This window comes from Heloderma suspectum, chromosome 1 (genome assembly GCF_057233095.1).
Source record: "Heloderma suspectum isolate Gila_16-S chromosome 1, 16-S_ref, whole genome shotgun sequence".
In the NCBI taxonomy this organism is placed as follows: domain Eukaryota; kingdom Metazoa; phylum Chordata; class Lepidosauria; order Squamata; family Helodermatidae; genus Heloderma; species Heloderma suspectum.
In genome coordinates this window covers 306,031,294-306,046,014 of record NC_139458.1, presented here as the reverse complement: position 1 = coordinate 306,046,014, position 14,721 = coordinate 306,031,294, and the positions used below count along the sequence as shown (strand labels likewise).

At 43.5% G+C, this 14,721-nt stretch overlaps 1 protein-coding gene across 2 annotated transcripts in view; it reads right to left on the bottom strand.

Annotated features, from left to right (window-relative positions):
- ORC3 (origin recognition complex subunit 3) overlaps positions 1-14,721 on the bottom strand; it is a 61,284-nt gene that overhangs the window by 15,677 nt on the left and 30,886 nt on the right. For both annotated transcript variants that reach the window (XM_084827065.1, XM_084827066.1), the window contains exons 12-13: positions 4,089-4,205; positions 2,918-2,997 (exon numbers count right to left, since the gene is read on the bottom strand). In XM_084827065.1, coding sequence (XP_084683191.1) covers positions 2,918-2,997; positions 4,089-4,205 — 197 coding nt within the window. The remainder of the gene's footprint in view (positions 1-2,917; positions 2,998-4,088; positions 4,206-14,721) is intronic.

Here is a 14,721-nt window from a genome sequence, read left to right as displayed (position 1 = left end):
TCCCCCCTCCCCTGAGGGTCAAGAGATCTTCTGAAACAGCATGTGATGGGACACAGGGGGCTCCAGCAGGGCAGGGAAATTTGGATTTTTGGCAAGGCTACCCTGAAAGAGCCTTTCTACGTGTGTAAAACATCCCTAGGTCCAAGCCACAATATCTAAAACTTTGTTTACAATAGAATAAAATCTTTATTCAATTACAAATGCATAAAAATGTATTAAGGAATATGCTAAAATAGAATCATGTTCTCTAACGTTTCTTTGTTTCATAAGTCATATGCCTTTGTGAGACATGTGACTTATTCACACTGAATCTGTGGTAGAACCTATCTTCTCCTACTTGGTTCATTTCAGACTATTAAAATGAAATGCATGACAAAAATGAAGCTTCTCTCTCATTTTAAAAAATAAATCTATCGGTACTTTTCTCAAATTTACATGGCAACATTCTCAGTTAAGAATATAAGAACAGCCATGCTGGATCAGACCGAGGGTCCATCTAGTCCAGAATTCTGTTCACACGGTGGCTGACCAGCTGTCGACCAGGAAACCCACAAGCAGGACATGAGTGCAACAGCATCCTCCCACCCATGTTACCTAGCAACTGGTGTAAATAGGCATACTGCCTCTGATACTGGAGGCAGCACATAGCCATCAAGACTAGTAGCCATTGATAGCCTTCCTTCTCCTCCATGAATCTGTCCAACCCCCTTTTAAAGCCATCCTATTTGTGGCCATCACTACATCCTGTGGTAGTGAATTCCATAGTTTAACTATGTGCTGTATGAAGAAGTACTTCCTTTTATCTATCCTGAATCTCCCACCAATCAGCTTTATGGGTTCTAGTATTATGAGAGGAAGAAAAATGTCTCCCTATCCACATATTTCACACCATGTATAGTACTGTACACCTCTACCATGTTCCCCATTACTCACCCTTTTTTCTAAGCTAAACAGTCCCAGCTGCTGTAACCTTTCCTCATGGGGGAGTTGACCCAGCCCCTTGATCATTTTAGTTGCCCTTTTCTTCACTGTTCCCAATTCTACAATATCTTTTTTTAGGTGTGGTGACCAGAACTGTACACAGTATTCTAAGTCTGGTCACACCATAGATTTGTATAATGGGAGCATGATCTTGGCAGTTTTATTTTCAGTTCCTTTTCTAATTATACCTAGCATGGAATTTGTCTTTTTCACAGCTGTCACACAGTGGGTTGACATTTTCATCGAGTTGTCTACCACAACCCCAAGATCTCTTTCTTGGTCGATCACCACTAGCTCAAATCTCATTAGCTTATACTTGAAGTTGGGATTCTTTGCACTAATGTGCATTCCATTTATTTATTATCATCAACATCACTGCCACATATGTATAAAGCTCCTAACGTATTCGAAATGTAAGAAATAAAAACGTAATACTAAGCACTGCATGGAGATTAAAGAACAAGATAGTCCCAGCCCGCAGGTATACAATCTAATACAATGCAAAAGGAAAAAATGAGGGGGTGGGGGGAGAGGAAAGCAAGCAAATTTAGGTACCCATTCTTACAGCTACATAATCTCAGCAGGATTGTTTCTTCTGGACTGGTGTTCCTGCCCCTAAGTACCCATACACCCATAACCCAGCAGTCCTTAGTCCTCTGGCTGACTGGTGGGGTCAGAGCATGTTCCCCTTCAGTTCTGTAGTCTCAGAGCAAATGTTATGAGTAAGAAAGTAAAACCAACAAACACACCAGGGATTCCCAACTTAAAGTATCAGAAGAGTGTACATTTCTCCAAGGCCACACAACACATTAGCTAGTTATAATCCCACCTTGCCATTTCCTTAGTAGAAAGGCGGGGTATCAATCAATCAAACAAACCAATACATTACAATGCTGCACTGTAACATGACAGTGCTACCTGGAGGCTTCCTGGGACAAGGGCCATCTCCACACTATTCTACTGAAATTACATAGAAAGATTGAGTTCACACAACAAGGTTGTGTGTATGGGTTGAGTGTGGGCTGTCATTGAACCATGGATTGTGTTTGAAACGTGGGCTGTTGTGTTGTCTGAACCCAGCCGTGATAACAAACCATGGTTTGTTAACCACGAACCACCCACAGTTTTCAGCCCAACAACAAATCATGGGTTCTCTTCATGGGTTGTTCATGGTTATGAAACAATGGTTAGTGTGGCTGGGTCCAGACAACACAACAACCCATGTTTCAATAACAATGCATGGTTCAATGACAACCCACACTCAGCCCATACTCAGCCTTGAGTGTGGGTTATCATATTTTGTGAACCCAGTCAAATCATCAACAGCGCTGGATGTGATATAATACCTGACTGGTATTGCAGGCACTTGGGGTGATCAACAGCACAGACGTCTAAAGGCTCAAAACTGAAATCATACCCTCAAAATCTGGACATTTTGAAGGGAAAACACACACACCAATGAGAACCAGAGTTGGTGTAATGAACAGGGTGTCAGATTTGAGATCAGGGAGACCCAGGCTCAAATCCCCAGTTCTTACTCCACTCTTTTTCAGCCTAACGTACTTCACAGGGCTGTTCACAGCATAAAATGGGGGAGGGAGCCATCATTGCTGCCTTGAGCTCCTTGAAGAAAGTGGTGGGGGATAAAAATGGAATAGGACATAATGAACAGATCCAAGAGCTGAATGGTTTCCTCAAAGGTCTACTTAGCATGAATGAAAAATTAGAGTCTGGCTCAGTGTTCTGTCTGGCAACCCCACTATAAAGGACAGAAATGTAAATGTAAAACATCCATTTTATTTACAAGAAATAATGTGGCCAGTTACAAAAACGCTTCCTGTTTGGCAACATTTTTAAGGGCCCCAAGTTCTTCTTGAATAGCAGATGGAGGCATTTTACATATCTAAAACCTAAGAAGAAATGGAAAGGAGGCTACCTCACCAGCTGAATGGCTGACTCATATTCTTCAGTTTCCCACACTCTCTTCTCCAAACATGCACAGTACAACTCCCTGATCTGTAAAAGGGAAAAGAATGTTTTACAAACACAAAATTTACTAAAATTTTCATTTCTTGGTTTACAATAAAAAGGGCTACGTTACTGCAGGACAGTTTTCCAGAAGAGTTCAGTGGGCCTTGTTCGCACATCACGACAAGCCACTGTGGGTTAATTAACCCACGGGGCTTTGTAATGTGCACTGGCCGCCATTTTGAATATGCAAAGTGCAGTGCATATTCAAAAGATCAAGTGTAGTGTAGAATATGAACTACATATTCAAAATGGCAGTTGGTGCATGGGCGCAAAGCCCCGCAGATTAATTAACCCATGGTGGCTTAACATAACATGCAAACTAGGTTAATGAGTTCTCACAAGTTGTGTGTGTGGGGGTGTTGATTGTGAATGAGATTGAGAACTGTGGGTTCACAGAAATGGGTTTGTGTTTTAGGGCTCAGTCCTCTTCTCAATGCACATTCCAGATCTTGGGAAAATCACTTGTCTTTTAGCCTCAACAGTTTTCTTTCTGTGGAATGGATTTCTGTTGGAACAGAAAACTGTGGGTTCAAAAGAGTGGTTTTGTTTTCTGAGGCTCAGACCCACCTCTACCGTGTATTCAGTTTCGGAAAGTTGCCTTTTAGTTTCAACAGTTTGCTTTTCTGTGAAATGTGTGTTTTGTGAATGGCCACATCCACCATGGCAACTATTTTGTGAATGCCCGCCCCCCTATGGCAGCCAATTTATGATGGTGCCCATGACACTTTCTCAAAATGCCAAATTTGCCCACTAGCCCAAAAGGCTGGAGACCCCTGCCTTAGAAAATGTAGTTTTTATGATTCCTACCCCATTAACTGAAGTGCAATTTCCAACATTCACTTCTAGGAGGGAGCTGGAGCAATTAGATTGTTCCAAATCTTTATTTCAAAGTCAAGATGGCCATTAAGATGGACATATATGAATACATGATGTATAGAATATATTGGGTAGTATTAATGGTAAAAAGAGAGAGAGAGAGAAACTTAAAAAGTGCTTGGCCCTATTGTAGACAGAGTGAAGCAGCAGGACTACAAGAATTCAAAATGTCACATTAAACAGAAAATGTATGTACATACTTGCTTGCCTAATGGATACTTTGGAAGAGAAGATGTGACCGCATGAAGACATTGCAGAACTGGGAAATAATTTTCATGGTAAGTATGCAGATCTTGCAGCAATGCCTGCGTTGTTTCCTAAAATGATAAAGGAAAATTCCTGATTAGTCTGTTACTCACTATTATCAGTCCACTGAGAGCCACAGTACTATTGTACAGTTACAGTGCAATTTTCTATCTGTCTACTCAGAAGTACATCCCACTGATATCAATGGAATTTACCCCCAGGTAAGTGTATATAGGATTGCAGCCTTCAGAGACATGTTGGAAGGCCAAGAATCTCCTTTAAAAATAACTTTCTTGTCCTCAAGAGAATATTTTTTTTATACATCAATAGTTTCAAAAGCAAAAAGAAATCAATCCCAAATACATTATGAATTCAAATCCCATGCTTTCTAAATACCAGCCAGTAATTATGATCCTCAGATATTAGCTATACTACAGCATGTTTCCTTGGAAACATCCCAGACTTTAGCTTTAAGTGCTATCAGTGGAAGCATCTTGTTTAAAGATCCAGCATTTTAGTGGATTGGAGTTTTGCTGAACACAGCTAAGGTGTACTGAAATGCATTTTGTGAATGTTTGTTAAACTGAACAGGTAGCAAATTTGCTTTACTTAACTGTTCTATAAGAAATGTCAGGGCTTCTATCCAAGCTTGTGCAAGTGGATGTCTGTCCATTTGTGTGAGCAGCCCCCTACTGGTTTGGGGGTATTCCCCACTCCTGACACCTCCCCCCACACCACATCTCAAGCCTTTCTTGAGTGTCTCTTGCTCTTGGGAGAGACTTGGGTATGTGTGTGTGTGTGTGTGTGTGCAAGGAATTGCACTGATGTGGAAGGGGCAGGAAAGCCCCACGGTGTGAGCAGACTTCCGCTTGCATTAGTCTGGACCAAAGTTTCATGGCTTGAATCCAAAGATCCTTTCTGTAAGCAAAAGGCACTTCCTTTAGCATACTGGGGCTTTTCTATTCCCCTGTCCCACTGCAATCCTTCCCACACCCTGCAAGTCTCACCTGAAGGTTAGAAGGAGCCTCCAGATGAAATGCCCTCCCCCACCAAAGTGTACATGGATGTGCCTTCTGCTTGCACACAGAGATCCAGCCATTGATTAAAGAACAACAAAAGGACTGGAAGCTTCTCTTACGGAGGAAAACAGTGGGCGGTTGCTGGGTTGGTGAAAAGTTACTTTAGTATGGATCACCAACACGAGTGAAGAATTAAATATTTTGTATATTTATTTCCAAATTAATTCAAAACAGTAATTACACATAGTGTCAAATCCAGCATGAAAGGGTTCTTACCTATGAGGAAGATACACACAAAGTAAAGAACTATTGCTTATATCCTGCCATTATTACAAAGCGCACAACACACTCCACCGATATGCACTTCAAAGCTTATAATAAATAAAACATAGTACCATTTGTCATAAATTGCGTAGGCAAGAGAAAGACTGGCCATAGAGAGCAAGAGAGAGAGGTTTCTCCTAGTACAATTGCCAGACAAGTCTTCTAAAAGATTCTGACACCTAGTGGATGGAGACAGGATTCTTGACTTGTGATGTGTATAAATGTATTAAAAGAGCAGCTTTAAAATGAAAACAATTGGTCGAAGGATTTTAAATGGCTAAGGAAGCAATCCTATGGCCACTAGACACTGTCTAGAGGGCCATAGGATATGCTCATTTCCGGGAACCGACCTCAGAGCCCACACTACACGGTCAATTCCCGGAAAACCAACTGCCCCTCTCATCCGCGCTGCCTCTGAGGCAGCGCAGAGAAGCCCCATCCTCTGCGCTCGGAAGAGGAGTGCGGAGTGACTGAGAAGGGGTGTTTCAGGGCGGGGAGAGTGGAGCTGCACGTACGACACATCTAATGTGTCGTACAGCAGCTTCCTCTCCCGGTTGGCCCCCCTGCCGCTAGACAGCCAAAAATGGCTGTCTAGACAACCGAAAATGGCTGTCTAGCAAAAAATAGCAAGGCAGGAGAGGCACAGACGGAACGATCCCCCCCCCACCCCCGTTCCTCTCCTGCCTTGCTTAGGATAGGCGGTCGCCTCCGAGTTCGGAGGCGGTCGCCTATCTTGATAGGATTGCGCCCTGAAACATTTAAGATCAATTGTGCTGGTCTTGAGTTATTGATGCTGAGGCCTATAAGCATTGACTTTGAGAGGACCTGGGTTTTAAACATCTGAAAAGGTTTTGCAGTACAACCTGTACAGAGGATTTGTACTGAATAATTCCCCAGATTCTTAGGATTAAATTGAATGGTGAACAAACCACAAATTACTTCTGCTTGACTCTATTCCTAGTATTTGTTTAAATAATTTAAACAGATGAGCAACATCCCATAGTAACTTTGTTTTCATTATAGTCTTAGCTCAACTCCAACAAGCTGTGCCCTGTGCATAGTTAATAGATCTGAAGCTAAACCTCATGTCCTGGTAACTGACGACAGATCAGAAGCTGAATGTTTTCTCCTGCCTAGAACAGGCCTTATAGTTCTTTCTATAAAGATTAACATATGGAAAGTATGTGCACAGATAGTTAAGCCCTTAATGCCTCACCATGTATAAGGAATAACAAACTACATAAATCTTTGGCAGAGCCAGAAGACTTAGTACCATAACAAAACAAGCTGGCAAAAAAATATTGTAATTCACAGATGAAGAAGCTGGTGTTTTGAGGAGACAGTACATTTGTTCTATTCTAGCAGAACTATCTAATCAGAAGTTATATCTTCCTATCACACAAATTTCACTTTGGAGATCTTCACCCTCTTGCAGATTTAGGGAGGAAATCCATTTGTGTGTCAGTTCCCTTAAATTTAGTCGATACGTGTGACAGATAATTTTGTGCTATGATCTTGTATTTGATGGTACTGGGTTGTTTTTGACAGGTTTTTTTTTATTAAGTTCAATGGTTGTTATAACTCTGAAATAAAATATGACAATTCCCAAAGAAGGAAGATTTAATTCAGCTTTATGAAAGCCTTATCTAAGTTAGAAAAATGCAGCACTGAATCATTGGTATTTTTACTGTTATTTCTTGCTACTCTGTCTTTCTGCAGATGACGTTTCTAGTAGATCAAGATGAACTCGAGTCTCCATAGACTTAGGAGGAGGCTGATCTTTCAAAAACTAATCCTTCACTTCTAAGACAGCAGAGCAGCAACTGAATGCACATGAGATTTAAGTCTTTTTGGAGATTCTGCTTTAGTTGAGATGGGTTTTTCTTCTGCTTAGTTTAGAATTTTTTGTTTGTTAGAGGAAAAATCTGGAAATGGTCACATTAGAAATAGGCTTGCTAGTAGGATCAAGCTCTCTTGACCCCCAGTAGCCAGTAATTCATTTATCCCTCAGTATCCTAGTTTATTTTGCTGGGGTTGGATCCAGGAAATGCCTTCCATGAGAGGAAGGGACCTAACATGAGAGCAAGGGCTCCACTTGAGGAAGGTCCCTCTGCCCAATTTTGAGGGATTCCCCATCACACTACAGCTCACCCCCATTGGCACAATCTTCTGACTCTCTGTGCAGCATTTTCAGGGGGCTGGAGGGGGCAGTGAAGTCCATTTCTGCCAGCACATTTGATCCAGCCCCTAACTTTCATAAATTCTCTCATCACAATAAACATCTAAAGCTGCAATTCTATGCTTGCTTGAGAGCAAACTTCACTAAATTCAGTGGGACTTTTCTGAGTGAACATGCATAGTTTGGGGCTGCAAGGGTACAATGCTAAGTATGCTCACCGAGAGACAAGTCCTACTCAGTGAGTGAGCTGGTTAACACATAATGCCAAACCATGAATAAGCCTTGCACTTATATGCTCCCTCCCTACCACATGCTCCAATTGAATGAGGTACTTCCTCTTTAGTGCAAATCATCATTTGCTGTTACATCTGAATCAGAAAACTACAATTTGTGCTAAGAGAATGGCTGACTATGGGCTGTTGACTCCTGAGGCCTTTGGGATAGAAGAAGGAGGGAAATAAACAACCTAGGAATTGAAAAAAGAACCTGTACTTTGTGCGATCATCTGGCAGACAAATCATGGGTAAATGATGGGTAAGGCAACAACCCATACTCTGGGTTGTTGTTACATGTGAACCAGGTCAATGAATCAGAGTTAGGGATGTCAGAGAATTCTGCCACGGATCTCGGTGAGGCCGAATGCCAGTGCATTCGGCCCCCCGAACTCCATGGTGGAACAGTCTGCCACCCCCCCGCCGATCCCCCCCGGGACGAGACTTACCTGGGGCGGATCTTCCGGGCGGCGGCGGCTCCAGCGGCTGCTGGTCTTCTGACCAGCTGCCGCCGTCGCCATTTGCAGTCTGGTCGTTTTTTTTCCGTTTTATTTTTTACAAGATGTGATAGGCTACGTAAAGATTTACGTAGCCTATCATGGCTGGGTAAAAAAACAAACAAACTGCGTATGCAAATGGCCGGCTACGGCCGCCGCCATTTGCGTTCCTTATTTTTGGCCATCTTAGTCTATGTAAATATTTACGTAGACTATGACGGCGAAAATAAAGGGGAACGTAAATAGCGTAGCGGGTGCTATTTGCATCCCTTTTTGATTCGCCGTTTTAGCCTATGTAAATATACGTTTTAGCCGCCATTTGCGTACGCGGGTTTGTTTGTTTTTTTTTGTTTACCCAGAGCCCTCCGCGGCTGGAAATCTGGATGTGGACAGCTCTAGCCTGGGCCTGGCCGGCTGCTCCGTGGAGCTGCCGCGGAGCACAGCCGGCCATGGAGGATTCCAGGGGGGAGGAACGGATCGCCTCCCCCGCCATCGAGGATTCCGGGGGGAGGGACGGAACGCCTCCCCCCCACCATCAACATAATCCGCGGAAAGGTAAGTGACTTTCGTACACCCCTAATCAGAGTGCATAAAGAGAGGAAGGAGGGAACAACTGTGGTTTGGTGTTGCATCCAAGTAAGCACATTTATGTTCTCTTTGACAATCTATTAAAGAAAGAAAACTCTATCTTATTGTTGTTTAACTTATAGTTGCTAACTCAGACTGCTTTACTAATTTGTTATTTTAATATTTTGTGCCATGTTTGTCTTAAAATGCTTCTAGTTGCCTTGACAGTACTTGACAGAGAAAGAAATATTTTACTAAATAAATAAATAATTCCAGGGATTAATTTATGTTGCACATATACAGTAGGTTTCACCAGTTTAAAATGTCAATTTTAAAATTACTTCATTAGTATTGGCTGTATAAGAACATAAGAAGATCCATGCTGGATCAGACCAAGGGTCCATCTAATCGAGCATTCTGTTCACACGGTGGTCAATCAACTGTCAACCAGGAACCTACAAACAGGGCATGAGTGCAACAGCACCTTCTCACTCATGTTCCCTAGCAACAGGTGTACATAGGCTCACTGCCTCTGGTACTGGAGGTAGCACATAGCCATCAAGATTGATAGCCTTTTCCTCCAGGAATTTGCCCAACCCCCTTTTAAAGCTATCCAAATTGGTGGCCATCACTACATCCTGTGGTAGCAAATTCTATAGTTTAACTATGCGCTGTGTGAAGAAATACTTCCTTTTATCTGTCCTGAATCTCCCACCAATCAGCTTTATAGGATGGGACCATGGGCTATACTTCCTGGAAGATGGACTGTTGGCAAGGGATGGGCTGCACCTCACAAAGGCTGGGAAGAATGTGTTCAGAGACATAAAGTTGGGGGTAACAATGGATGAAGGCTCATGCACCACAATGGAGAGAACAGCTCTAATAGCGCCCAATAAGAGCCTTCAGAAACATGAAGGAAGAAAGCCAGACTATAAAGCACATGGTCTTCAATGTCTATATACTAATGCCCAGAGTATGGGAAACAAACAGAACGAACTTGAACTCTTAATATAGGAGGGAAATTATGACTTGATAGGTGTAACTGAGACTTGGTGGGATGACTCCCATGACTGGAATACAGCAATTGAAGGATATAACTTGTTCAAAAAGAACAAGAAGAACAGAAAGGGAGGTGGGGTTGCACTATATGTTAAAAATACGTATCTCTGCACAGAAATACAGGAGGATGAGCTTGGTAGCCCCATCGAGAGCATCTGGGTTAAAATAAATGGAGCAATGAATAAAAGGAACATGGTGGTTGGAGCCTACTACCAGCCACCCAATCAAGGAGAAGACGAGGATGAAACTTTTGAAAAGCAAATTGCCAATGTTTCAAGGAAGCATGATGTAGTAGTAATGGGGGAATCCAATTCCCCTGATATTTGTTCGGAGACAAATTCTGCAAAACATGGCCCCTCCAAGAGATTCCTGACTTGTGATGCTGATAATTTCCTCCTACAGAAAGTAGAGGAAGGAACTAGAGGATCGGCTATCCTTGACTTGATCCTAACCAACAGAGATGACTTAGTGGATAAAGTAGCAGTTACAGGAACACTGGGGGAAAGTGACCATGTTATACTTGAGTTCTTGGTTCTAAAGGAAGTAAAAGCCGAGTGTAGCCAAACGCGTACCCTAGATTTTAGGGAAGCCAATTTTGATAAACTCAGAACAATGATCAGTAAGGTCCCATGGCAAGCGACTCTAATGAGAAAAGGAGCCCAAGATGGGTGGGAGTTTTTAAAAAAGAAAATTCTTAATTCTTACAAACAATTCCAACAAGAAAAAAAGGTGGAAGACAACAGAAGAAGCCAATGTGGCTTCACAAAAAGCTTAGAGATGACCTGAAAACAAAACAGGACACATAGAGGAAGTGGAAGGAAGGCCAAGTAACAAAGGAAGAGTACAGGCAGGTAGCAAAGAATTGCAGAGATGGCATCAGGAAGGCTAAAGCTGAGAATGAGCTGAGGTTAGCGAGGGATGTTAAAAGCAACAAAAAGGCTTTCTTCAGATACATGCATAGTAAAAGACAGAGGAAAGAAATGGTGGTTTAGCTCTTAAATAAGGATGGCAAAATGATAACAGATGACAAGGAAAAGGCAGAAGTGCTCAATACCTACTTTGCCTCAGTCTTCTCCCAAAAGAGGGTCTACGATGCTCGGGCAAAGGCGAAGTACAGGCTGAAGGGGCAGGATTGCAGCTTGAGATCGATAGGCATATGGTCAAGGAACACCTAATTACATGGAATGAGTTCAAATCTCCAGGGCCAGATCCAGACTGCATCCTAGAGTAAGAAAGGAACTGGCAGAAGAACTCTCAGAACCACTGTCTATTATCTTTGAGAAATCATGGAGGACGGGTGAAGTGCCAGATGATTGGAGGAGGGCTAATGTTGTCCCTATCTGCAAAAAGGGCAAGAAGGACGAACCTGGGAACTACAGACCAGTCAGTCTGACATCAATCCCTCGGAAAATTCTGGAGCAGATGATAAAGCAATTCATCTGGAAGCACTTTGAAAATAATGCAGTGATTATTCGAAGCCAACATGGATTTGTCAAGAATATATCCCACCAGAGGAATCTGATCTCATTTTTTGATCAGGTAACCTCCCTTGTGGACTGCAGGAATGCTGTGGACATCATATACCTCAACTTCAGCAAAGCTTTGGACAAAGTGCCCCATGATAACCTGATGAGCAAACTAGCTGAAAGTGGGCTAGATGAAACAACGATCAGGTGGATCCACAGTTGGCTACAGAATCGGACTCAGGGAGTGCTTATCAATGGGATCTTCTCAAACTGGGGAGAGGTAACGAGCGGGGTACCGCAGGGCTCAGTCCTGGGCCCAGTGCTCTTCAACATTTTTATGAATGACTTGGAGGAGGAGGTGCAGGGAATGCTGATCAAATTTGCAGATGACACAAAATTGGGCAGGATAGCTAATACCCTGGAAGACAGAAACAAAATTCAAAGTGCTCTTGATAGACTGGAGCGCTGGGTAGAAAACAACAGAATGACATTTAATAGGGATAAATGCCAAGTTCTGCACCTAGGAAAAAGAAACCAAATACAAAATTACAAAATGGAGAATACTTGTCTCAAAAATACTACAAGTGAGAAGGATCTTAGAATTATTGTCGATCACAAGCTGAATATGAGCCAACAATGTGATGCGGCTGCAAAAAAGGTAAATGCTATTTTAGGCTACATTAACAGAAGCATAGCTTCCACATCCCGGGAAGTACTAGTCCCCCTCTACTCAGCACTGGTTAGGCCTCATCTGGAGTACTGTGTCCAGTTCTGGGCATTGCACTTTAAGAAAGATGCAGACAAGCTGGAGAGGGTTCAGAGGAGGGCAACCAAGATGATCAGGGGACTGGAAACAAAGCCCTATGAAGAGAGACTGAAAGAACTGGGCATGTTTAGCCTTGAGAAGAGAAGACTGAGGGGAGATATGATAGCACTCTTCAAGTCCTTGAAAGGTTGTCACAGAGAGGAAGGCCAGGATCTCTTCTCGATCATCCCAGAATGCAGAACACGGAATCATGGGCTGAAGTGACAGGAAGCCAGATTCCGGCTGAACATCAGGAAAAACTTCCTGTTAGAGCGATATGACAATGGAACCAATTACATAGGGAGGTAGTGGGCTCTCCCACACTGGAGGCATTCAAGACGAGGCTGGACAGCCATCTGTCAGGGATGCTTTGACTTAGATTCCTGCATTGAGCAGGGGGTTGGGCTTGGCGGTCTTATAGGCCCCTTCCAACCCTACTATTCTATGACTCTATGATGACCCTGGGTGCTAGTATTTTGACGGAGAAAAATGTCTCCCTATCCACATTCTCCACACCATGCATAATTTTGTAAACCTCTATCATGTCTCCCTTTACCCTCCTTTTTTCCAAGCTAAACAATCCCAGCTGTTGTAACCTTCTTTCATAGGGGAGATGCTCCAGCCCCTTGATCACTGTAGTTGCCCTAATGTGCCCTGTATGTGAAGGTCTGATAATTGGGCAAGTTCACACGTCATGCTAAGCCACTCTAAGAATAACCCACGGTGGGTGGGTGGCTTGTCCGTTACTCCTGAAAGATGACTGCCTGCTCAGTGGCTTGCTGTGGCTTGCTTCTCCTTCAGTCCCTTTCAGTCCTCCTGGGCTGCTGCTGACATGTATACTAGGGCATTTGTAGCAGAAATCCTCATTTCCTTGTTCTTTTTGTCAGCACCCTTTCTGCCACTTGTCCACTGGTGTTGCTGGCTCACAAAGGAAACCCCCCCACATCAGATCGCCAAATGGATTTAAGCTTCTGAGCCCTTATGAATGCAGGAACATGTTCAAATTTTTTTTCCAGTGAGCAAGCCTGTCTGCTATTTAGCCAAGCCTACCCATATCCGCCTCTTGTCAATGTCCTTGTTAGTTTCACCCTCCACTTCAGGCTTCCCTTGCTAGCCAGCACCTTTTTTTTTTTAAGGCTGCTTCACCTTCTACTGAAGTAATAACACCCGCCCCTAAAGCTCCTTCTCTCCTGCAGCCAACAGCTGCTTTCGGCTCTCCCCACCACTTCATGCTTGTTGCTTCCCTCCACTGATCTGCGTTGCTAGCTGTCCGATGTACATGAGGGTCACAGAACAGTGAGCTGGGTGACTAAACATACACAAATGTCATGGTAAAGCAGTACAACTGAGGGGAAAATTTCGCAAATTTCAAGGCAAAGCAGAAAAACTACAGGAAAAATTATGCAAATTTCAAAGCACAGCAGTAAAACAGAAGAGGAAACTACAAAAAAATTCTCAGCAGCAGATATTTGCTCCTTGCCCAGGCCTGAAACAAAAAAAATTGCAAATGTGTTTGGGATACTCTGATGCCCTTTCTTCAAGATTTCGATGGGAAAAAAAAATCCATCCTGAGGTGGAGGGGCCTGAGAAGGGATGAGGGGGAATGGCGGTGCCACTACTGAGTTTGCAAGGAGCCGCCCTGGCATGTTTGGATGTCATAAAAAGCTTCCCTGGGAACAAACCAGCCTAAACAACCATACTACAAGCCATGGGCTGTCAGGGTGGCTTGTTTATGAAAACAGCCCATAACGGAAAACCCCTCTGGGTTTGTACATCAAGCTAAGCCACCCTGCAACCATTCACGATAACAACCCACCGTGGCTTCGCATGACCTGAAAACCAGGTCATTGTGTTTATGCATATTCTGCCACTTGATGTTTCTTATCTTTCTCTCTCTAGGACTGCTTTTGTCAACTATTTATACACAAATTTCTTTCCCTGGCTATTACTGAAATACCAGGCACAGCCTTTCCATGGCAGGATTTGTGCTTCTTCATCTTAAGCCATGTTTCAGAATCGTATGTCATGGCTGGCAGAAGATAGGGACTGGACTCTGGGCAGTATCCAGTGCTCCCTGTCCATGACCCGGTCCCACTGGTGCTTCCGTTCTGCAAGCGGCCTGCCCCTCCAACTGCATTGTGCAAGTAGTACCCACCGCTAGCAAAATGGAGATTTAGCGCTTCTGGGGGCAAGTCCCCAAACGAGTTGAAATGCTCATTTCTGGAACAGGGCATGTCAGCGGAGCTCCACTAGCCTGCCCCGTTCTAGAAATAAGTGTTTCTGCTCACTTTGGGTTGCCTCTGGAAGCACTAAATCTCCATTCCGCAAGTGGTGGGTGTGGCTTGCAGAAGGGAATTGGTGGGGCTGGCTGCTCACAGGCGGCCTCCACTGGATACTGC